The 24,530-nt window shown below is 39.4% G+C and overlaps 1 protein-coding gene across 2 annotated transcripts in view; it reads left to right on the forward strand.

Moving 5' to 3' along the window:
* LOC136883457 (zinc finger matrin-type protein CG9776) overlaps positions 1 to 24,530 on the forward strand; it is a 135,527-nt gene that overhangs the window by 104,814 nt on the left and 6,183 nt on the right. For both annotated transcript variants that reach the window (XM_067155768.2, XM_067155769.2), the window contains one exon: positions 11,391 to 11,509. In XM_067155768.2, the coding sequence (XP_067011869.2) occupies positions 11,391 to 11,509 (119 nt within the window). The remainder of the gene's footprint in view (positions 1 to 11,390; positions 11,510 to 24,530) is intronic.

The raw sequence follows: 24,530 nt of genomic DNA on the forward strand, positions 1-24,530 counted from the left end.
TTTTATAAATTATCTGTCCCACAAAGAAGGATGAAAAATGGGCGATTTATCTCCAAAGTCATCTGTAAAGTAATTGAATTTCAAGATAATGCCAGTGCTCGATTCAGTACAAAAGTGGCATTTCATTCTTGGGCAGATTTTGTCATTTTCTCCACAGCTATCATCAGGCATCATGAAGAACGTTTCTGCACTTTGTTTCCTCTTGATGGACAGCTGAGAAAATGGAAGTGCCTTCCATTTCTTCATTTGCATTCTGCATCATTTAATGTATTGTATTTGATCTAGTGTTATCTTCAGAATTTACTGGGAAATGTAAATATAGTGATGACAATGTGTTTTAAAGTTGAGTTCTTTGTACTGAGTTTGTAATTTTTTTGTAATTGACTGTAAGTTTAATAACGAATAAAAATAAAAATAGAGTTATAAGATTTATGTAAAATAGTTCATTGTATGTATATGTTGTTTTTGAGGTTGTCTTGAAACATGTAATTGTAGAGTATTGCAAAAATAAAACTACTGCACCTCTTTCCTTCTTTCCCTTTCCACCTGCAATTTCTTCTTTTCAGGAAGAAATGCGGCAAGAAAATATTTCAAACATATATTCTATTTTATTTTACACATTCATTAATTGTATGAATTCCTGTAACAATACTGCGACTGACAAGAAAATCCCAGAACTTTATACTTAGTCAGGGAATGAATTGGGACTAGTCTGAGATAAAGGCAGGGTAAAGTTATGGTAGGAGAAAGAATTCTCACAATTTCTCAGTATAAAACTCTGTCCCTCTCTTGTTTCGACTTTCCCGTACTGTTAGTCTTTGCACTTTAGCAAAGTCAGTACCGCGACGTGTTAATCAGCTGTGAATAATACTGAGAATAGTCTGCTCAGATATTTAGCATCTAAATTTATTATCTGTCAGTTGCTTAATTATGATGGAATAATTTTTGGTTTTGTGACAAGTGCAATTTATTGTTTATGCTTTTTTGCAATTTTTACAACTATTGCATTTGGTACGGTACAGACTGAAACTGATGGATCATTTCAAGTTATTCAGCGTCATCAGCGATTCTCCTCTCCATAAACTTGTATCACCACCACTTCTCTTCCAGTATCTTCTCCCATCGTGAGTTCCTCCTGTCCACATCTCTTCTTCGTCACCTTCTGTAGGTCTGCCTTATCGTCTTTATCCGTGTTTGTAAGTAAGCCTTTTGCATTCTCATAACATTGCTAAAATTTTTCAGTCTATAACTGAGATTTTCAGTTGAAAACTAGTTCAGGATAAAACAAATTTAGAAAATACCTGGAAAAGATTCCATTAATTAAAAACAGAATGACATGTTTCGTTCTTGAAAGAACGTCTTTAGATTCTATCAAACCACAGTTTTAATTATTAATATATATTTAATCAATTATTGTGAATATTCTCATAATTGTTGAAATGTTAGGACTTCTCTCTCCTCAGTAGTCCAACTAGGAGTGTAATACACCATCATTGAGGTTATTCCAGCTGGCTTGTTTCCATTACATCATGCTCCGGTGACATCAGGTTTCACAGAACTGTACTTGTTGTCTATTATTATTAGTTTCATAATTTAAATTGTTTTGAAAATTGTTTAGGGGATATTTAATGAACATTAGAGAATTAATAAATGATATAACTTAATGGAGTTTGAATTGTTGTGCTTTACTGAAATGCAATTTAATTTGGTAGAATAAAGAGTGTGGAATCATTGAGGTTATTCTGGTTGGCTTTTATGCGATGTGCATTTCTGTTTTATGATTTTTTTAAATTCGGTGTGTATTTTAATGATCTGTGCTGATGTCCATGAAGTTCACAGAAGGCTGAATGTCTGCTGTGTGTTATGTTTTTGTGTTTGTTGTGTCCAGTGTCAAAATTACATTTTGTTTTCAACAGTCTAAAGAATCTTGCAGTTATAGACTAGTTGGAGTCAGATTGATAAGTTTCTGATTGTATCCCTTCTGATCATGGATATGCTCGACCTAAGAAACTTCATTTCTGTTGCTTGTGGTCAACTGTTACCTCAGCTGGTCAGCATTGCAATTTCCATTTCATAGGTCAAAAAACCTACCTACACCTACAACCTGTTTTTGAGTCATTGACCGGGTCAGGAATGTAATGAATGAATCAGATATAGGCTATTAGTACGATGGGGTTGCCACTCCCAAAGTGATTTATTAATGACTGATAGATGCTATGAAATGAGAATGGAGAGTGTTGCTGGAATGAAAGATGACAGGGAAAACTGGAGTACCCAGAGAAAAACCTGTCCCGCCTCCACAAATCTCACGTGGAGTGTCCAGGATTTGAACCACGGTATCCAGCGGTGAGAGGCCGACGTGCTGCTTTCATAGGTCAGAATGGGTAGCAAATAGGTCTTATGAAGTGATGGGGAAAGCTTTTATCCCATAATGGCTGAAAAACAGAACAGTAGAAGGCTACCGCTGCTTTAACACTGCTGCTAATTTCATACGCAACTCTGTTGTCGGCCGACAGAACACTTCTGAGGTGTTTGAAGTGCTGAACCATTTCAATTTCGTGCTGTCCAAATGTCAGCTTGACTGCTTCGCTTCCTCTGATCATCACCAAATTACTTGTTTTCTCCCTCTAAGTTTGTCAAATTCCTTTCCCACCAATTCAGACATAACACTTCGTCATCTGTCTTGCCCGGTATCAGGACACCATCTGCAATACATTTCTATGTTTGTCTTTCTTTTTGATTACCTTCATGATTTCAACCATAATGCTTATGAAGAGCAGTGAGACAAATGGTGTATTCATCCAAGTAAATTAAATTGAATTGGGGTGTTAGCAAAGCCATGAGCTGACAATATTCTGTAAGGAAGAAGTGAGCTCCTACATCGCTCCTTCAGGCTGACTTGCTGTATAGTAGGATGTGTCATTCATAAATTGGAAGTAATAACTTGAATGTAGTAAGAATGATTGTTGGTGCAATCAGATGCGAACAGTGGCAAAATATTAGGAGTGTGACAGTAGACGGTACTACCTGCGACTGTCTGGCCGAGGGTCAGGCGGCCAGTACCAAACCTGGCAAACTAGGGGAGAACCAACGGCTACGGGCGGATGAGCTCTCCCTTAGTAGGTTTGATGAAGCTTTTGTGTAGGAAATGACACATAAATTCATCAAGTTCAGGGCACTCTCTTGCCCTTGGAGTGGAAAACTTCCCCTAAAGGCAGATGAACCATATTTGGTCAACGGCATAGAAAGTCCTCAACGGCGGACTAGGAGTAAGGAGAGTAAGTGCCTTCTCGGCTGGAATGGCGGACGAAGGCTGCAGTGACTAGGAACCCTTAAATCGTCTTGCATCAGCTTGTCATTGAAAACAGTTCTTAAGTCATCAAGTACAGTGCCATTGTTGAAGTGCAGGAACACTCTCACTATAAAAAAAATCTCATGCACAGCAGTCTTCCAACAACAGATTGACTCTTCCAAAGTCCTGCGGCGATCAGGAAGTTGCGACGGGGGCAGGATTGTGATGTCTGGAAGCCTCTAGTGATAACTTGGCACGTAGGCGGTAGATGTACGATCGGTCGTCTTGCTTAGGATTGTGGCTGTAGAGCAATTTGGTTGCTGCATCTACGACTGAGCAGTCCTATTTAGAGTCCACTCTGCTCACCTCACATGGGGAAGGGGCTAGAAAAGGTGCGCTAAACATAGTCAGCCACTTCTAGTACGGATTGGATAGCCGCGTCCAATGGTATCACCTCAATGCGGTCGAACAAGAAAGAAATTATATTTTGCTACATGGAACGTAAGAACACTTGATGATGACCCTTCAAATGAGAGACCCGAAAGGAGAGCAGCCCTCGTGGGTAGAGAGTTATGAAGATACAATATCGACATAGCAACACTCCAGGAGACCTGTCTTGCTGAAGGAGGTCAGTTGAATGAAAACGGAGCAGGATACACTTTCTTCTGGAAGGGTAAACCTACCAGTGAACACCGAACGCATGGAGTAGGCTTTGCTATCAAGAATAAGCTTCTCAGAGACCTGATGGAGCTTCCAACTGGACGTAATGAACGCATCATGACATTAAGACTTTGATTAAATGGCGACCAGCATGCCACAGTAATTTGCGCACATGCCCCCACATTATAGACTCTGATGATGACATCAAAGAAACATTCTATTCAGATCTGGATGACATCCTATCAAACATCATTCACCTAGATAAAATCATCTTGCTTGGTGATTTTAATGCCAGAGTGGGAAAGGACCATAAAGTATGGAATGGTGTCATTGGCAAGGAGGGAGTTGGCTGTGAAAACTGCAATGGTAATGGACTCCTCTCAAAATGTGCTGAGCATGGGTTGATAATCACCAACACCATCTTTCGCCAAAGGGATCGCTTCAAAACATCATGGCAGCATCCTAGATCGAAACACTGGCACCTCATTGACTATGTAATTGTCCACAAGCAAGATCTACGCGATGTTCTCATCACCAAAGCGATGAGAGCTGATGACTGTTGGACAGATCACCGACTTATTAGATCAGTGATGCATTTGTCACTGTCCACCCAGAGGAGGAAACAACAGAAGAGCTTCAGACATACTTTTGACACCGAGAAGTTTGGCAATACAGAAATTAATTGAAGCATTGATCTCAGAGAAGAGAAATGCCTTGCATGCATGGCGAAGGGACATGAACGCCCACTCTAAGAAACCAGCCGTAAGTAATGCCAAAGCAAATGTCCAAAGAAAAACCTGTGAGCTCAAGAATGCATGGTGGACAGCAAAGGCAAAAGAGTTGGAATATCTAGCAGATAAAGATTCACGACAGTTCTTCCAAGCGACAAAAGCCATTTATGATCCCACCACCTTTGGGAGGAATCCTCTTTGGTCCAGCGATAAGAGTACACTTTTAAAAGATCAGTACTCCATCATGAATAGGTGGAAAGAGCATTTTGTAGACCTCTTGAACCAGGATTTGATTATTGATGAACAGGTGTATGATATATTAAAACAAGCTCCCATCAATGAAGAACTTGGCTCCCCACCAACACTAGATGAAGTTAAGCATGCTGTAAATCGAGCAAAGCGTCACGAAGCCTCTGGTCCTGATGGTATACCAGTGGAAGCCCTCAAAGGAGGTGAGGAACTAATATACATGAACTAATTGTCAAAATATGGAGCACAGAAGAAATGCCTCCTGATTTCAGAGACAGTCTGGTAGTTCCCGTATTTAAGAAAGGGGATCGAACAAACTGCAATAACTATCGGGGAATATCCTTACTGTCATGCCTGGGTAAGCTTATTGCTCAAATCTCGGCAAATCGTATTGTACCCCTGGTGGAGAAAATACTTCCAGAGAGTCAGTGTGGCTTCAGGCCTTCTAGAGGAACCACAGATATGATATCCACAGCTCGTCAACGCCAGGAAAAATGTAGAGAACAAAATAGACCTCTTTTATTGCCTTTATTGATCTTACTAAGGCATTTGACTCTGTGAATCAAGAAGCTTTGTGGAAAATTTTAGCTCTATATGGCTTTCAGCAGAAATTTATTGCCATCTGAAATTGCTCTACACTGATATGATGGCAGCTGTCATTGGCAACGGCTCTATTGGAGAACCATTCCATATTAATACCGGTGTTAAGCAAGGCTGTGTGATAGCCCCCCACTTTGTTTTGCTTGTATGTTGCTGTTGTCATGGAACTTGTCAGAGATGATCTCCCTCCAGGAATTCGTATAACTTACAGGATGGATGGTAAACTTTTTAATTTGAGCCGTTTAAAGGCAGGAACTCGGACATCGTGTGCAGCAGTAGTTGAGTTACAGTACACTGATGATAATGCTGTCGTAGCTCAGACACAAGAAGAGCTGGTGATAATCCTGAATGCTTTTTCCGCTGCATACAACAAGATCGGACTCGAACTGAATACCAGCAAAACACAGATCCTATACTAACCAGCCCCTGGGGAAGGTCAAAGAGATATCAGTGTGTCAATTGATGGAGTGAGCCTTCAAGTTGTAAACACCTTCCCATACTTTGGCAGCACCCTCTCATCAAGCGCAAATATAGATTCAGAAATCCAACACAGAATTAACTGTGCAGGAGCATCCTTTGCTAAGTTAAGATCTCAAGTTTTTGACAATCATGATGCCAATATCACAACAAAGATTCTTGTGTACAATTATGTTGTAGTTCCAACCTTACTCTACGGATCTGAATCCTGGACATGCTATAGACGACACCTTAAGAAGCTGGAACAGTATCATCAACGTTGCTTGAGGAGAATACTGCAAATAACTTGGCAAGACAGGCGCACAAATATCAGCGTTCTTGAAGAGGCACACACCACCAGTATAGAATTGATGGTTTTAAGACGCCAGCTACGATGGACAGGGCACGTAGTTCGCATGCCCAATAATCGCATTCCCAAACAAGTGTTTTACTCTGAGCTATCAGTAGGTAAACGCTGTGTAGGCGGTCAGAGAAAGCAATTTAAAGATGTAATCAAGGCTAACTTGAAGAGATGTAACAATGATGTTGATAACTGGGAGAACAGCCCTTGACCATTCATCCTAGAGATCACTAGTCCATTACAGCACACTGTCTTTTGAAGAAAACCGCCGATGTACTGCGAATGACAAGAGGCAACGTAGGAAAGAAAGAGAAGTGCTGAGAAGACATAGAAGTAACATGACTGCTCCACCTGGCACTACCTGTCATCACTGTAGCAAATTGTGTAATTCTCACATTGGACTGTATAGTCACCTCCAAACGCATAGTTGAAGAGGCATCCTGCCTGGAAGACAAACTTACTCGATTAAGAGTGTTTGCTATCATCATTAGGAGATACAGGCCAAGTTTCAATGGATGAAGCTGCACTGGCTCTGGTGTTGGGGTCATGTGAGGTGGAGGAGGATAATGGACTTGGCCATGAAGAGTAAGAGAAGTAGAGGCAGATCGAGGTGACTACCGTTAAGACTCAGTTTTTAATAATTTAATGATAATAGATGTGGAACTGCACAAAGCCACAGAGCCAATTGCAAAAAGACAGTTGTGGAGGTGCTTAGTTAATTCACATGCCAGGCTTACGGCACCCTGCCTCTTACCCGGAGGCCCCGGGTTCGATTTCCAGCCAGGTCTGGCAATTTTACCTCGATCTGAGGGCTGGTTCGACATCCACTTAGCCTACATGATTACAATCGAGGACCTATCTGACAGTGAGATGGTGGCCCCAGTCTAGAACGCCAAGAATAACTGCCGAGAGGATTTGTCGTGCTGACCATACGACACCTCATAATCTGCAGGCCTTTGGGCTGAGCATCGGTCGCATGGTAGGCCTGGCCCTGCGGGGCTGTTGTGACATGGGGTTCGGTTTGGGTTTTCTTAGTTAATTCAGGAGCGTGCAGACTGAACATACATAACTCTCTATCATGAAGATGTCCATACTGATGTAGGTACTTTCTTCAGCAGTGTATGTAGTTTGAAGGCTGTTTTTGAGGATAGGATTTTGTGGGAACCTGGGTGTTTAGAACTCCTACATTTGTATTTTGAAGCTTGTTGTGCAGTAAGACAGACACTATTCTGCTTAATGTAAGAGAAATGATTACTCTGCTTGGATAAGTAAGAAAGAAGGAATATTAAGAGCCACTGTAAGTAATTCTGCCCTCCGCGTTGTTGATTAAAGGTGCAGTTAGTAGTATAATTCTTGCTTGGGAAGGAGTAAGACTACTGATTGGCAGCAGAATTTCTCTTGTTCCATGATCTTCCCTTATTACCTGAACAAGGTTATAAACAGCACAGAAAGGGAGGCGACTTTTGAAATGCGCACAGATTGAGAGGTGGGGGGTATAGTAACAGCATGAATATTACTCTGTATGGGAGAAAGTGACTTGAGTTACAATCCCTTGAAGAATAAAGACTAAAGAAGGGAAGAACTCTGGATTATCCTGTACTGTCTGTTCATAAAATCTGTCAGTTTCATTCACAACATTCACTAACATTTTCTCATTCACAAAAAGTTAAAATATTCCCTTATAGGATGTGGAACTAAGGATTGGAATAATTTACCAAGGGTAATGTTTTCATGGTTCTGTGGGTGCTGGAGTCATATTGGCACTCCATATGACCTAGGTTCAGTTCCTGGCACAAAGACTCTATCATAGCATGTATAAGGCATATTGACTTCACGACCCTGTGCCACTTCATCACCACTATCACTTTCCAAATGTCCCCATTCTCCACATCACTTTCATTACACGCGTCCTATATTAATCTCTTCAAAAAATAGAAGAATTTCTTTGGAGCATGTACGACGGTCGCACATGGAAGCCGTGATGGACAGCAGTGTGTGGGTTTATTTTTTTCTGGGTAACAGGAGATAAATTTATTTATCCCACTGCCATTTATACATAAACAAAGAAACTCAGTAGTTGAAGGCATAACCAGCAGTTCACAGCAGCATACAAGCATGTTTCAAGTAAATCGAGTTAATCGAGGGGAGCACTGAGAGTGCTACATTCGAGTCTAATTAACTTTGCAAGAAACAAATTTTGTTAAGCCCGTATTGTCACTTGAACAAGCGTGATACTTTTAAGTAAAAATTCCACCTTTACAATACACTAAATATTTTATTCTTATTCGGAATCGGAATAATATATTTATTGTATTATAAAGATAGAATTTTTACTTAAAAGTATCACAACGCTTGTCTAATTAATTTGACTGCAGCCTAGGCAGACCACCCAGTATGGATTGAGTAAACTCGATCAAAGCAGCAAAACTGTTAAGATTCACTCGTGTGTAATTCACAGGAAGTTGCAAAATAAATTGAAATAAGATATATAATGGTTCAGTTTTTTCAATACAAGTACAGGTGTCCGAGAAGTCCCTGTACCCCTAGTTACATATGTTTCATATTATAGTAGAGTACTTAAAGATTCCCTGGATTCATAGTTTTTATATGTATGTGCACCATCATGCTTTACACAGTTCTATCCGCCTCCAAGTCCTCATTGACATCTTGCGGAGCATCTCGGGAATTATGGAATGAAAGGCTTCCTCCACACTTTGGCGCAACTCTTCATTTGTCGTGTACCGACGTTGAGCCACATGGGACTTGATTATTCCCCATAATGAGTTGTCTGGCATGGTAAGGTGCGGGCTTCGTGGTGGCCGTTTCAACGGGGCTGGAGATGTTGGTGAGCCACGGCCAATCCAGCGGCCTTGAAATTGTTCGGAACTTGCGCACCTGAATAGCAAAATGTGCTGGGGCCCCATCCTGCTGTAACCACACATGACCCATGATTCCCTTGTCTTGAAGCTGAGGTATTAACCAAGATTGTAACATATGCAAATAAGATTTTCCATTCACATAACCATAAAAAAAATACGGTCCGCACAAGTGACATGATGATATCCCGGCCCATACCATACCATAATATGAGGGGGGTGGGGGTTCCTTTCCAACTCTTGCACATAATGAGGATTTTCCTTAGACCAGAAAACCACATTCCTCCTATGTGAACTGCGATATGTCACACATTCATCAGAAAATAACACTCTTGAGCGAGACACGGCAGTTGGGAATTGTTCCAACAAAGCACGGCAGGCTGCAATTCGTTGCTCCATTTCATTGTCAGATAATTCATTCACGTGCATCGGCGTAAATCCTTTCATTTTCAAATCTCTTTTAATGTGCTCATGCATTGCTGACCGTGGTACTTGGAAGTTCAGCTGCTCTTTTGCGAATGGATTTCAATGGAGACTGCTCAGTTGATTGAGCGACGGCAGCACACGTTTCTTCCCGTATCTTCTAACGTCCACTACGCGGCCTATCTTTGACTCTGCCTGAAACAAACGCACGTTTCTCCCAATCAAGCAGAGTAGCTTTACGAGGTGGGGATTTGCCAAAGCGATCTCTAAATGCACTCATTATCACTGTCATTGTTTGCCCCGTATGTGCTCGTTCGTGCACCCACACACGCGCCACTAATCGCTCCTCAACAGTGTAGCTGTGTCCGCTCACGTCCGCCATGACTTAACAACCAATACCAATAGAACACTATTGAATTCCCCAATTATACCAACTCAACTGTCCATGCCATAATGTAACAAAATAATAATATGAAACTAGGGGTACGGGAACTTCTCGGACACCCTGTAGAATTAGAAATGTAATGTTACATTCCTAGTTGATTACAAGCAGTACTGGTTTCTCTAAGAACTTGCGTCTTGCTTCATTTATGTGATTGATCGTCGACTTCTTCGGGATTTTAGGAACTTTCAACACACAGTGCTAATCTCTAAAGTGTTGGTGCTTCATGAACTGCAAATACTGAAAGATTTATACATCATCTATTGTTTTCCTGTGCATTGTTTTTTTTATATTTTAAGTGATCGGCTGATGATGACCCGGAACAGTGGTCAAAAACGGTACCGCTTGTAATCAACTAGGAATATAACATTACATTTTTAATTCTACTCGTATTGAAAAGGTTGAACCATTACATATCTTATTTCAATTTTATTGTGAACTCGGTTCAATATGGAACATTATGAAATTCTTATTTTTAAAGGAAGTTGCAAAAAGGAACTCCTTTATTACAAACAAGCATTTATTTTTTTTAAATGAAGAGCTATGTGTGAATATATTTTGTGAAATTATCCCATTTTTTGTTACTTTACAGTTTAACCATACCCAAATATAATAAAGCACATTTTGTTTAGCAAAAGATTCCATTGCCTTTAATGCAACATTTCATGAAAATAAAGTGACGTATAAATCTGGATCTGTGTATAATTTGACTCGGAGAAGATATTTTACATTTTTGAATCATAAAAATTGATACTGTATTTTAAATTTAAATCTGATCCATATGATAGGACGTTGTGTATTTCTTACACGGAGTTGGGTCAGATCTTGTCAACTAAACAATTCCGCACTGTTATCAGTGCTACTGAAAACATGAAATTCACTTATTAAATTGCAAATTTGTGTCTTTTGCATTTACAAAATAACATATGAATTGCCATAAGAAAAAGTGTTCTGATCATTTTCAATATATTGTGCTTAATATGTAAGTAACGTATGGAAATTGATATAGTACTACCACTCAGCCAAGGGACTGAACTGACCCCTCAGTCCTGAAGCTGGACAGGTGAACAGCTCCCTTGGCAGTGTCGTATAACTTCATACTACAAGAAAAGACTCAGAAAATTTTAAACTGACTTCATCTGCACTGATTTTGCTAAAAGTGGATCGGGAAAGGCTTACAAACAACACTGTGGGACAAAATGGAATATGGTGGATTGTTTTAAAATTTGTACTTCACTATATTGTGAGAATTTGGTTCGTACAGATACATTTTTGCTGACATGTATTCTCATATTTGTAGGTCTGCAGTTTTTCATTTCTGCTTCTGCATGGTACTGCAAGCTGTGCAATTCCTGGATCGGAGATCTGCACTGTGCATCTTTACATCTCAAGTCCAAGACTCATTCTGAAAACTATGCGGTAAGTAAAACCAGTTGCTCAGATACATTGAAACCTGTCTAAGCAGTCACCATTTTCCTCTGCAACCGAGTATTTTTACCATAAAGCCTGAGTTAATCCACTAGCGTCTATGGTTGCCATATGGGCACACAAATGTATAATTTTCAAATAGGTCTGGCAGAATCAGATTACAAGGAAGACATGCAGGAAAAGCCTTTTTTGATGTGTTGGTATGTGTGCTACCTAATAATTGTCTCAATTTCATTCTCTCTTTTCCAATGTTATGATAACGCAATTAAATTTCAAGTGGTGTCAATTAATACGCTTTGTGTAAGTACATTGTTATCATCGTGCCTGCAAAAACCACTATGTGAATAGTTCTGGAGAAATACTGACCCTTAACACCTGTGTTATGAAGAGCAAGAACTCCTTGAAAATGTTTGCACAGTATAGAACCTTACCAGCTGAAATTCTAAGCTGAAATATTGCATATAGTAGCTTTTTTAGGCGTAGTGGCAATATATAAATTAGTTGAGCTAAGCCGATTTTTATTTTATACTGCGTATCTACCTTAAAAGACAATACATGTTAATTGGGACGCACTGATGCCAGATTGCTGCACACGCAAAGTTGTGCGAAGCCAGGCACATGATGTGACAAAACTCTCAAAATTTCCAATATATTTGTTTCCTCTTTTATGGCCGCATAGGATCACTTTAGTCAGTCCATCAGTCAGGTCTCTTTGAAGGGATTGTTCGGACTTTGCGGTCCTCCCAGTACTTCTTCAGACGCTCCAATCTTCGTACCCTTTCCTCGGTTAAAAATGTGCGTGTTGTGGGTTTGTTTCGCGTAAGAGTAAAGCGGAGGTTTGTATTCTTGGGTTTTGTATTCTATTTTATTTTATTTGTGGTGTCTTTTGTTGTAAGGCCTATTTCCTTCAGGTCCTCTCTTACTTCTCTGATCCATTTACATCCTCTTGTGGTATTTTTTGAGACAAGATTGTGTGGTACTAGTTGTTTCAGAAGTCTTGAATCCTGCATCCTCATGATATATCCAAAGAATCCCAGTCGCCTCTTATGCATAGTATCTGTAATGGGTTCTAGCTCTTTGTACACGACTTTGTAAGGTATTATCTGCCACTGTCCATAGAAGAGGAAGTACAGACCAGAGTCAACATATGGAAATCCCAGTTCCAGGAATATAACCTCAACATCAGCTAGACCAAGACAGTGGTGATGGCAGTCAACAGAGATGAGCGTTCAGCAAGTGTAAAACTAGGACCACCAGCTAGATTGTGTGGACAGTTTTCCTTACCTTGGAAGTGTAATCTCCAGTGATAATTTAGTCAGAAAGGAAATTACAAACTGAGTGGAAAAGGGATCAGAATTCTACCAACAAGTAAGAACACTTTTATGGGATGACATGATTCCAAAACCGGCCAAACTGATGATGTTTAACAGCTTTTTCATACCAATACTGACCTATGGTATTGAAACATGCACCCTCACAAAAAGAGATTCATCAAGACTGAAAGCATCAGAGATGAAATATCTTAGATCCACCATGCAGAAGACCAAGATGGACAAATTAAGAAATGAGGAGGTGAGGAAAGAAGCTGGAAGAAAGGCAACCCTATTAGACCAAATTGGCACATCCAGGCTACCGTGGTATGGGCATCTTATGAGGATGGAGCCAGTATAAATTGGGAAAGACAGGTGGAGGGGAAAAGATCTGCAGGAAGACCTAAAACCCGATGGATGGTCATGATCAGGGTTGATCTAGTTACCAGAGGATGGACAGTGGATGATGTTCTCCGTGATAAGTTGTATGTGGACAGGAAGAAGTGGAAGAGGCTCATTAACAGTTTTTGTTTGTTTTTTTTAATTCGTGTGGCTATTTCTAGCCGAGTGCAGCCCTTGTAAGGCAGACCCTCCGATGGGGGGGGGGCGGCATCTGCCATGTGTAGTTAACTGGGTGTTATTGTGGTGGAGGATAGTGTTATGTGTGGTGTGTGAGTTGCAGGGATGTTGGAGACAGCACAAACACCCAGCCCCTGGGCCATTGGAATTAAAAGGTTAAAATCCCCAACCCGGCCGGGAATCGAACCCGGGACGTACAATGATAATGACGATGTCCGTCTTTCTGATATTTTCTGTTGATGCAGGTTCTTCCAATCCTCCTTTCAATTTTCTGAAGTCTGTCAGTCTTTGATTGTTTATTCAGGTGAAAAAGTGTTTCTGCTGCATATGTAGCTTCCGGTTTTATAACTGTGTTGTAGTGTTTTATTTTTCCATTTATTGATAGACATTTCTTTTAGTAGATGCCCCATGTTAATTTTTGTGCTTTATTTGTTTTTGTCTGGATTGAAATGTTTTCAGTTAATATGTTATTACTTCTCCAAGATATTTACTTTGAGTTACTATTTTGATTTTATCACCATTTATGGTAACTTCTTTTAGTTGTGTTGGTTTTTGGGGTATAATTTCTGTTTTTTCAAATGATATTTTGAGGCCAATTTTATTTGCTATGTTTTGAAGTTCTGATAACTGGGTTTTTCCTCTTTTTATATGAACTGCTAGTCATGCTAAGTCATCGCAGAAACCCAGGCAATTTGTTTTGATTTTTCGGCCGATGTTTATTTTTGGGGGACATTTCCGAAACCATTCCCTCATTGCCATTTCTAGAGCACAATTATATAATAGTGGGGAGAGCCCATCTCCCTGTTTGTTTGTTTGTTTGTTTGTTTGTTTGTTTGTTTGTTTGTTCATATAATTGTACCTCATGCCCTACATATCGAACAACAGTACGATTATTTAGGTATGATACGGCAGTGAAATCCAAAGATGATTTAAATGCACATATAATAAGTTATAATATTGTTAAATTAACCCGGCAGGATGCGCGATGGGTGAAAATTACCCACAAGCAAAATCCCTCCTTAATTTTAAATTGTAATTATATTGGAAACAAATGTAAGTGATGACACATTAATATAGTCAATCAATTGTAGTAGTTTCAGAGTAATTATGGCACTGTGCAACTTTTGATAATAACAATGTATATTGAAATATTCATGTTCATGCTGGCATCACTCAGTTGTTTATATTACCCACACATTTTCTGTATCAAAAGTGTCGCACATGATAAACACCCGTGGGGTATAGAGGGAAGAGCAGAGGGTAAGAACTGTAGAAGATGTTCAAGTCTCTTCACTCCTGGTCCATTACTTCCTGTTGCTCATTCACTTGTTCCACACATTCTCCACACACACTGGCTTCACATGTTCCTAGCAAATTAGTTTTTCACACATTTCACAACACATTGTGGTTTTCCTGTCCTTTTTACTTCTGCAGTCTTCGCATCTTCCTGCTTGACGCTTTCTGAGAACTGTACATTTACTTTCCTCACATTTTCCAGAAAGCCGCTGAACACGACTTTTGTTGGTGGAGTCAGTATTTTACTTCTCAGTGCCAAATGTTCCTTTCTGAGATCGAAGCACAGCCTATTAAGCAATTTTGACGGATTGTAGGTTCCGAGTTGAGTTCAAATTGTTTGCTTTATACACAACTTGAGCACTTGAATTAGAATATGTCAATTACTAATTCCTATAGTGGATATAAACATATTAGGAACGTGCCTGATCACTTTTCTCAACATTGTCAATTTCTCAGTCGTCACTAGCTGCGATGTCGCTTTCTTCCTTGAGAGAAGCATTTCATTCTGCATCAGACTGTTACATCTTCATTTCGTGAAATTCACTTAAATTTTGCATAAACTTGACGAAAAACGCACAAATACTTTACTGTAAAATACACTTCTCTAATAATAATTACTGCATTGTTCATCCATAAAAACAAGGTATTTAGCAATAAAAATGTATGAGTGCACGCATGGGTCGATGTTTCTCTCCCACTACGGGCAGAACTAACAAAGCCGCGCAGTTGATTCAGGGTCGTGGCATTTAGAAGGGTTCCAGCAGCCCTGAAGATGGTTTTCTGTGGTTTACCAATTTCACACCAGGCAAAGGCTGGAGCTATATCTTAATGAAGGCCACAGTCACTACATTCTCAGTCGTAGCCCTTTCCCATCCTTGCATTGCCGAAAATCTTCAAAGAGTTAGTACAATATTATACCACTAGGAAAACAAAAGAAACACCATTGTCATTGACCAGACACAGTTCACAAACTGACCTGATACTTTGTTCGTCCCCGAGAGATCTGGCCATCCCAATAGTACCGTCTCTGCAGACACCACATGAAACCTGCATGTTTTAAGGCCCAGTTTGTATCTTTAAAAAAAGTAAAAATAAAAAAAAAACATTTGTTTCTAAACGAATGTTGATCACCTTTTAACATCAACCAGGGCAAAATATTTGTCCGTGCATAATTTGTTTAAAAATCCACAGCATGTTTCCAGTCATTTGGCCAGGTCAGGAATGAAATGAATGAAGCCCCCAACTAGCGGCGAGGATAGGAAATGTGCCACCTGTCGAAACCTGTCACACTCTTCTGGGGAAATTATTAATGAATGATTAATGAAATGAAATGATATTGGAGAGTGTTGCTGGAATGGAAGAAGACAGGGAAAACCAGAGTTCTCTGCATAATATCAACTATAAATCTCCCTTAGTTCATAAACAGCCAACAACGTACATTTAAAAATTGAAATTTCTGCCACAATTTCAGGTACAATTTTTTACGTTACGAGTCATAATTATTTTGTGTAAGGGCCGGTTCTACCATCTGCTGGTAAAGTGGCTGGCAGCTGCCCGGGAGGTAAACTACCTGGAGGTGTAAATCGGCTGGTACTTTGGCTTGCGTCCAACCACCTCCGCGCAAGCGCTAGGTAGCTACCAGGAGCTAGACACCGATATACGAAGTTGGCTAGACTGATTTTCAGCGACTTCTCGCTTTCGAGTGTGGTGCTATCTATCATCAGATGCATGAAACTCATTTCGATTGTCTTATTTCCCTGTGTTTGCGTTTGCTTATTATCACCAGAAAGCCTAATAAGGGGAGTTTTAAGAGGTATGGACAACGATTTATGTCAAGCTTTCGTGATTTTAATCTATGATCTTCAATATCAATACCTAATCGGGATTAAAATCTTGATTACATTTTCTTACGCCCGTTATAACCTGTCATGTAAGGCAGCGTTTTGAAAAGTATTCTCGTAGTAGATTAGTCAAGTCGCTCGCTCCATAATAGAAGGTACGCAGGTTTTCATCGTATTTCTAATTTACATTTTAAAATGAATTCCGATCCCTGCCATTGTTCTTAACTTTCTTTCACGCGCTTCCATATACGTAGGCCTATGTACACACACATCTTTACGGACTTATTGCCTTTGAGCATTCTATCTGCAGGCTTCTGTGAATTGATTAAGTATCTCCACGATGCTCTATTTGCAAATAGTTCTGTGAACTCGTTTAGTTCAACATGCTTCCATTTATTGATAAAGTATTTCATTCTAATGTTTAACTTTATGAAGATAAAGTTGGAAGGTACTGTAAATGTAAAGAACTAATCGGGATAAATATCCATTCATAGGAAGAGGAATTCGGGAATGGAATAGTTCCCAATTTCTTCGAAATAATCTACAAGAAGACTATGTAAACAACTAATAGGGAATCTGCTACCTGGGTGACAGTCCTATGTGCTATTAATCATAACATCACTTTCTATAAGTAGCATGCATATAAAGCAATTTCCTAGTAGACATAATATTGCGATTAAATAATTCAATGAAATATATTATTAACAAAAGAACGTATGAACAGAGGCATACAGATTAACACAACACTAATAATGGAAATAAAAAAGATTCGTCATAATAAAGACTCGAACCTGCATACCTCGTATTACGAACTGTGCGCGTTGGCCATTACGCTACAAGAACACTCGAATAGTTAGGGTACGATACATACTATATATTAAGTTATACCTCGTGTCTGAAAACTGAAAAAGTAGAAAACTAAAGCCCATTTAAAATGATTTACAAATAGATTTTGATTTTATATCCTTTTAAAGTTTCTTTACGAAAGCTTGACTTATATACTGTAATGTGTTCCCTAAGCTACCGATGCGAGAGGCTGGTGTGACCGTTGCAACACAAGGGAAGCATTAATGTTCAAGATCCTGCAATACAATATCGACCACTGTTACAGCATCATGCTTTTTTCAGTATACTAAGCTAATTTAAGTTGTATGTCACCAGAAATACAGCTAATAATGTTCAACTCTCAAAACTTGCCCGGCAGGTAAAGTCTTATCGGGCCCTCGAAGTGGCCGATAAATTACGCGCCCAGTAACTACGATTTATGCTGCCAATAGCGTTACCTGGGGGTGGTCGAACGGAAACATCCTTTTACGCGGAGGGCAAATTACGCGCTACTTTACCAGTAGGTGGTAGAACCGGCCCTAAGTTAATAACACTACCCCAGTATCTTCAATAAAGACTTACAAATATATCCAAAAAGTATTTTACCCTATGAAAATGGGCTCTCAAACATATTTTTTCCCCTCTCAAAAATTTGGAAGTGGTTAATGCCATAGAACTTATATTTTAGGGAAAAATATATTTTTTGCATGTGTTCCTTATAGTTATTAGGCAGTTAAAGAAGTATACTGGTCTATCTGTTACTGTTCCTGAGAAAAGTGTACCTAAAGATATAAAAATCACTTTTTCAGAAACTAATTTTAACATACTGGTCCTACAGTAGTTAACGTGGCAAAATAGACCTCTTCCTTGGTTCCAAAATTTCGTAATCTTCAACTGATCTATACCTTCCCGTGTAAGATCACAGCATGCGTCCCCATATTACCCCCTTTGCAATTCCTGAAGCACACTTCACAATATATGTTGAATAAGTTGAATATGAATATGTTGATAAGGATCCCCTTGCACCAAGTCTAACCATCCATTGAAGTCCAGACACAGTTCATTATATAGCCACTGATTGTACATATATATACATATCCCACGTCGTTCCATCTGTACCAGGCCTTTCCAACTCGAGCACTCAGTGCTGGGGCGCACCAGCGCTGCACTCAGCAGCACCGTTCGCCTCCTTCCCCACCTACTCCACGCAGTGCGTGGTATTTTACATCAAGGACAGTTATGTGCAAACAACTTTCGCAACTTTAAATCTGTTATGGATACTGTGTCAAAACGTGTAAATTTCTGCAGAAAGTAACGTTTGAACCATCCGCAGTTCAAAGAATTTTTAAAAGATCTCGAGGCAGAATGTAGCGACATTCCCTTTTATTGTATTGTGCGCTGGTTAAGTTGCGCAAAAGTGCTAGCAACCTCCTTTGCAATAGTTGAAGAAATTGCTCTGTTCATGGAGATGAAAGGTTCTCCACAACCAACTTTGCGGAATAAACAACGGGTAGCTGACCTCGCTTTCTTGGCGGACATAACGTCTTATTTTAATGATTTAAATATTTCATTGCAAGCGAGAAACACATTGATTAGCACTATGTGTGATAGAATTAAGGCTTTCAAAATGCAGAGTTTTTTTATTGAAAAGTCAGCTTGAAGCCGGAAATTTTGACTATTTTACTTCATTAAAATCATTACATTTGTCTACTTACGAAAATCTTAGAGACTATCAGACGTAATTACAGACTTTGCACCATGAATTCAATTCCCAATTCAAAGAAATGAATGATATGGCACCTCAACTTGAAACATTTATGACACCATTTTCAGCGCATCCTGAAAAATCACCATCATATTTCCAAACAGAGCTGATAAAACTACAGTGCAACGCAAAGGACAGGTACTACCACTACAACGGTGATGTAATTTCCTTTTACAAAGGTGTTCATCCACAAGAATTTCCCAGGCTTAATGCATTTGCCTTAAAATTTATGTCAATGTTAGATACAACTTATGCTTGCGAACAGATGTTTTCAATTCTGAATTTAAATATCTGCTATTTGCTTTACGTCTCACCGACACAGATATGTCTTATGGCAACGATGGGATAGGAAAGGCCTAGGAAGTGGAAGGAAGCGGTTGTGGCCTTAATTAAGGCACAGCCCCGGCATTTTCCTGGTGTGAAAATGGGAAACCACGGAAAATCATCTTCAGGGCTGCCAACAGTGGGGCTCGAACCCACGATCTCCCGATTACTGGATACTGGCCGCACTTAAGCGACTGCAGCTATCGAGCTCGGTTGAATTTAAATAAATGTAGAACTAGGACTTCTCTGTCTGATATTATCTGAGAGGCTGTGTTTAGAATTTCTACTGCCAAATCGATTGTACCCATTATTGGTAAATTAGTTGCCGCAAAACGATGTCAGTAATCGACATAAACTCTAAAAGTACTTTACAGCAAACGCAATGTATGTACAGAATAAATTGTGTGTTTATGTGTTCACAGAATTGTCATAAAAAATATTGTTTTCGTAAGCTGCGCGCTGACTTGACGACCTGTGGTTCTGCCTCTGCCACTTCTCCTCCTTCCCCCACTACCTAGCCGGGGGTGCTGCCGGGGCCATGGGAGTGCCTCAGTTGGAATTGCTTGATCTATACTTTAGTGTTGTACCAGTCCCCTCCTCGTTGCTGACTGTCGTTTTTCACCATGTCTGTATATCGCATTCTTGGACGCCCTCTTGGTCATGAATATTTAACTGCAGATCATACATTTTTCTGGGTATGCAATCAGGATCCATCCTTCGCATGTGACCATACCATTTGAGTCTTTGCAGAGTTATGTTACGCTGCATTCTGCCAACCTGAGCCATGTCCCTGATGTTCTCATTACGAATTTTATCTTGTCTTGTTTTGCCAACCATCACTCGTACGAATCTCATTTCAGCTGCCTTGCTTCATCCTTTTTCCTCATGGTCCAGGTCTCACTCCCATATGTCAAAATTGGCATGTAATAAGTCATATAAATTGCTCGCTTGCATTTCAATGGTACTTTTGGGTTCCATATTAGGTCTCGGACAACTCTATAGAATGTTCCACCAGCTTGAATCCTGCTGGTAAGTTCCTCTTCAATGGAGCCTGTTGCTGATATCATGCTTCCTAAATATTTGAATTTGTTGGACATCTTGAGTTGTTTACCCTCTATTTCAATGTAACCTTCAGGTTGACCATTTCTCTGCATAACCAACACTTCACTTTTTTCCTGACTGAATCTTAGGCCGTACCCTTTAGCTGTTACTGTCCATACATTAATGTGATCCTGAAGTTCCTGCTTCAGTGATGGAAACCTGAAACAAATGTTAAATTATTGCATAACTGAAGCAACACTAGTCTGAATTGTGCAGGTTGCACGCCAGCGGTATGACAGCAGGAAGTTGCCACCATAGTAACAAATGCAGTGTTGCCACCAACGTTCCTGTGGTATTACAGTTGGCCAGTGGCATCTAGTTTATTACATATACTACAGAGCAACAGAAGCGGATTCTAGTTTTCTGTTTACTTTGTCTGTAAATGAGAAATGATTTTCAATTTAACCCGTCAAACCCCGACCGCAATGTATGAAATAAATCTATGTATTTCCTTTCAAATTATGTTAGATACATTACGAAAAACAATGCAAAACTAAAAATCTACAGGAAACTTGTTCCACAAATAAAATACATAGGTGTCACCTGTAGGTGACTTGGTCAGTATAGTTACAGTTCGCAGCTTGCTGGTAGCCTACTTTCAAGTGTGAGGTCTGCCCCTCACTCATATTTGGACTGTCCAGGATGCTGAGCCGACTTAGATTCTTGGTACCATAACTAATTACGATGGGTCGGCAAATGAAGCCCCTCCACCAACTGCATCCTACAGTACCGTCAAGGTTTTCCGTGGATATGTTGTTGGTGCTGTGACGGCTGTAATAGGGAACTATTGCTTCATCCACTGCAAGATCACTTGAACCGATTTCCTCAAAAATTACTGACCTCAGTTTTTATTTAGAAATTTTAATTATTCTCATACCTTGCAAAGTTTGTCATTCGTGGTTGGGGAGATTCATATAATCTGAAGGATGCAAGTACTGATGAATTTCTGGAAATGTATTTATTCTCATGCTATTGGAAACTTAAGTTATTGTAAACATCTGATTTTATTTCTCAAAACATTCTTATGTTTTCCAATTACATTTGGGCCGATGACCTTCGATGTTAGGCCTCTTAAAACAACAAGCATCCAATTACATTTACCCAGTCAACAATAGTACAGCGATAACGACATCAAAGCCATCTCCAGAGGTCAACTCACAAACGCAGTAGTTCTTTCACTGAAAGGAACTTAAATCCAAACAAGATCAAGAAGAAACCATCCTAGAGAGAATCATATAAATACTTCAGGAGCTCTAGATAAAGCAGACGTCCTTATCTTCACAGACGGATCGAAAACACAAAACCATGTCGGAGCAGAAATGGTAGTCGAGAAAAACTCTAAGTAAATCTTCATTGGAATAAAAAGATTAGTTATTAATTGCTTGGTATTCCAAGCCAAACTATTGGACATCATCATGGCTGTGGAATGGATAGAACTACATAAAAACTGTACTTCAACTTATGCTATTCATGTTGACTCAAAAGCTGCATTTTTGCCGTAGCTAACAAGAAAACTACCCATCCTCTAGCCACTCAAATCAGAGACAAATTTAATACCCTCAACTTAACATATTACTCTTCACTGGATTAAAGGACACACAGGACTTCGGAGGAATGAGAGAGCTGACTATCTTGCCAAGATTTCTGCCAGCTATAAAACTACAATAGACTACAAATCACCACCTCTAATTCATGCCAAACAAGTATTAACTGAATACTATACAACAATTTGGAACTCCATATATACCAGCTCCGAAGATTCCTTCCATACAGAATTATTCATTCGTAATATACCACACATACTGTCCTCGTCTCTCTGACCCAACTTCATAACCACCCAGTTTATTACAAATCATGGATGCTTTAAGACCCATCTCCATAAAATTAACGTAATGGATTCACCACTCTGCAGCTGCCTGGAGAAATCTGCACAGGCTGCTTGACACCTGTTGACTGAATGCACCACGTACTCAAGAGAACGACCAGCTGTGCTACCATCAACACCCCTGCCAATGCTAGTGAAATACCACTAGAACACTGTCGAAGTAATAGAATTCCTCAAGAAAATCTTCCACTCACTTCAATAATATATCTAATGTTGTAATCATAACTGTAAATATCCCGTGATATACCTGTAGGGCCCGGTTTCTTCAACTCTGTGTTAAATTTTACTTAACAAATGTTAACTAACAGTTGTTATTAATTTAACACTTCGTTTAAAAGTACCCTGTTTCACGAACACATTTCCAACATTTGTTATGAAACAATTGTTAAAGACAAATTAACATATTTCCTAAGATTTCTGAACGCGTTTGGCAGTGAGCGTCTTTTCTTTCTTAACATAAAGCGCTCCTAGTGGTGTGTTGAAATAGTGTATTTTGTCACACAGACACATGGTTGACATTATTATAGGTTATGGTTAGCGGAGACCTTTAAGACGTAAACATGTCAGGTAAGAGGCAACACAAGTGTTATTATGATGAATGCGAGACAAATGTTGTTATAGCTTTAATTTAAAACCATGCGAGTGTGCTTAAAAAAATGAAATAACGGACTGTAATATCACAACATTCGATATAGCCTATTCTTATAGGAGTGCAATCTAAGGCTCCTACATCACCGGGAAAATGTATAATTGATATGTTTTGAATGATTTTCGGGCATTCTTTTATTGCGGGGAAAATAATGTAATGCCTTGGTAATGCTGCAATGGCAGCAGGAATTCTTTGCAGGATTCTACACACTCTTTTCTTGCACTCGTGAACATAGTCGCCTACAATTACATGAAAAGTGTCTCGAGCATAATATCTAACAAGTAGAGGCCAGATCCTGCGGTCAACTGATTTCACCGAGCTTCAATGTACCTATGGGGAGACACTCAACAGTAACTCGTGTATAAGGGTATAAGCCAATACACTTTCGTTTTCGAAAAAAATATTGGATGTCATTACACAGAATCCGCTTCGGACAAAGTTGTGGTGATAGAACACTAAAAGGCGAACAAATTTTACTTAAACATGTCAACACTAAAAGGCGAACAAATTTTACTTAAACATGTCAGGTCCGCAACCTAATAACTTCTGAAAAATACTTGGGAGTTACTTCACAGTCAAACGGAGTGGTGGAATAGTGGTCACCGTACTTGTCTGCGAATCTCGTAGACGTGAGTTAGAGTCTCATCGCAGCTATAATTGTTGTACAAAATAAATTATTTTTTGGGGAACATTATTTAAAAATTGGAACAAAAATATTCCGCAAATTGCAGTACACTTTATTTTCTACCTGAAATGAATATACGGTAGGCCTAAACATTCTCACGGTTACTGCTGGATCTCTTTCTCTCTCTCTCTCTCTCTCTCTCTCTCTATATATATATATATATATATATATATATTAATTTGAGGTAGAAAATAAAGTTGTTATTATTTTTATTCGCATTTTTACCTTCACGTTCCTTGAAATAATAATTTAATTTGTATAAAATATATGGCTATTGTGGGACTCGAACTCTCATCGTCGCGATTCGTAGACAAGTACTATTACCACTCGGCCACTCCACTTCTTTGGGTTGCAACTCTTCAAGTATGCACGCGGTGCATTAGAATCGGGGGATTCATAAGTTTTTCAGAAATTATTAAGTTGCGGACCTGACAAGTTTAAGAAAAATGTGTGCGCATTTTAGTGTTCTATCACCTCCACGTGGTCCGAAGCGGATCCTGCCTCATTACATTTATCCTCTTTTTTTTTTTTTCGAAAACGAAAGTGTATTGACCTAAACCCAACAGGTACATTAAGCTCGTTGAAATCGATTGGACGCAGGGTCAGACCCCTCCTTGTAAAATCTGTAAGCAACTGCTGCACTGGAGAGACTGATAAGTTTCAATCTGTTTGAAATTCTAACCTATTTTCAATATCGTCTAGTACCTTCTTCATTATGGCTTTGGAAATTAGAAATCTTTCTTCTGACAACT

The sequence above is a fragment of the Anabrus simplex genome, chromosome 11 (assembly GCF_040414725.1).
Source record: "Anabrus simplex isolate iqAnaSimp1 chromosome 11, ASM4041472v1, whole genome shotgun sequence".
NCBI classification, from domain to species: domain Eukaryota; kingdom Metazoa; phylum Arthropoda; class Insecta; order Orthoptera; family Tettigoniidae; genus Anabrus; species Anabrus simplex.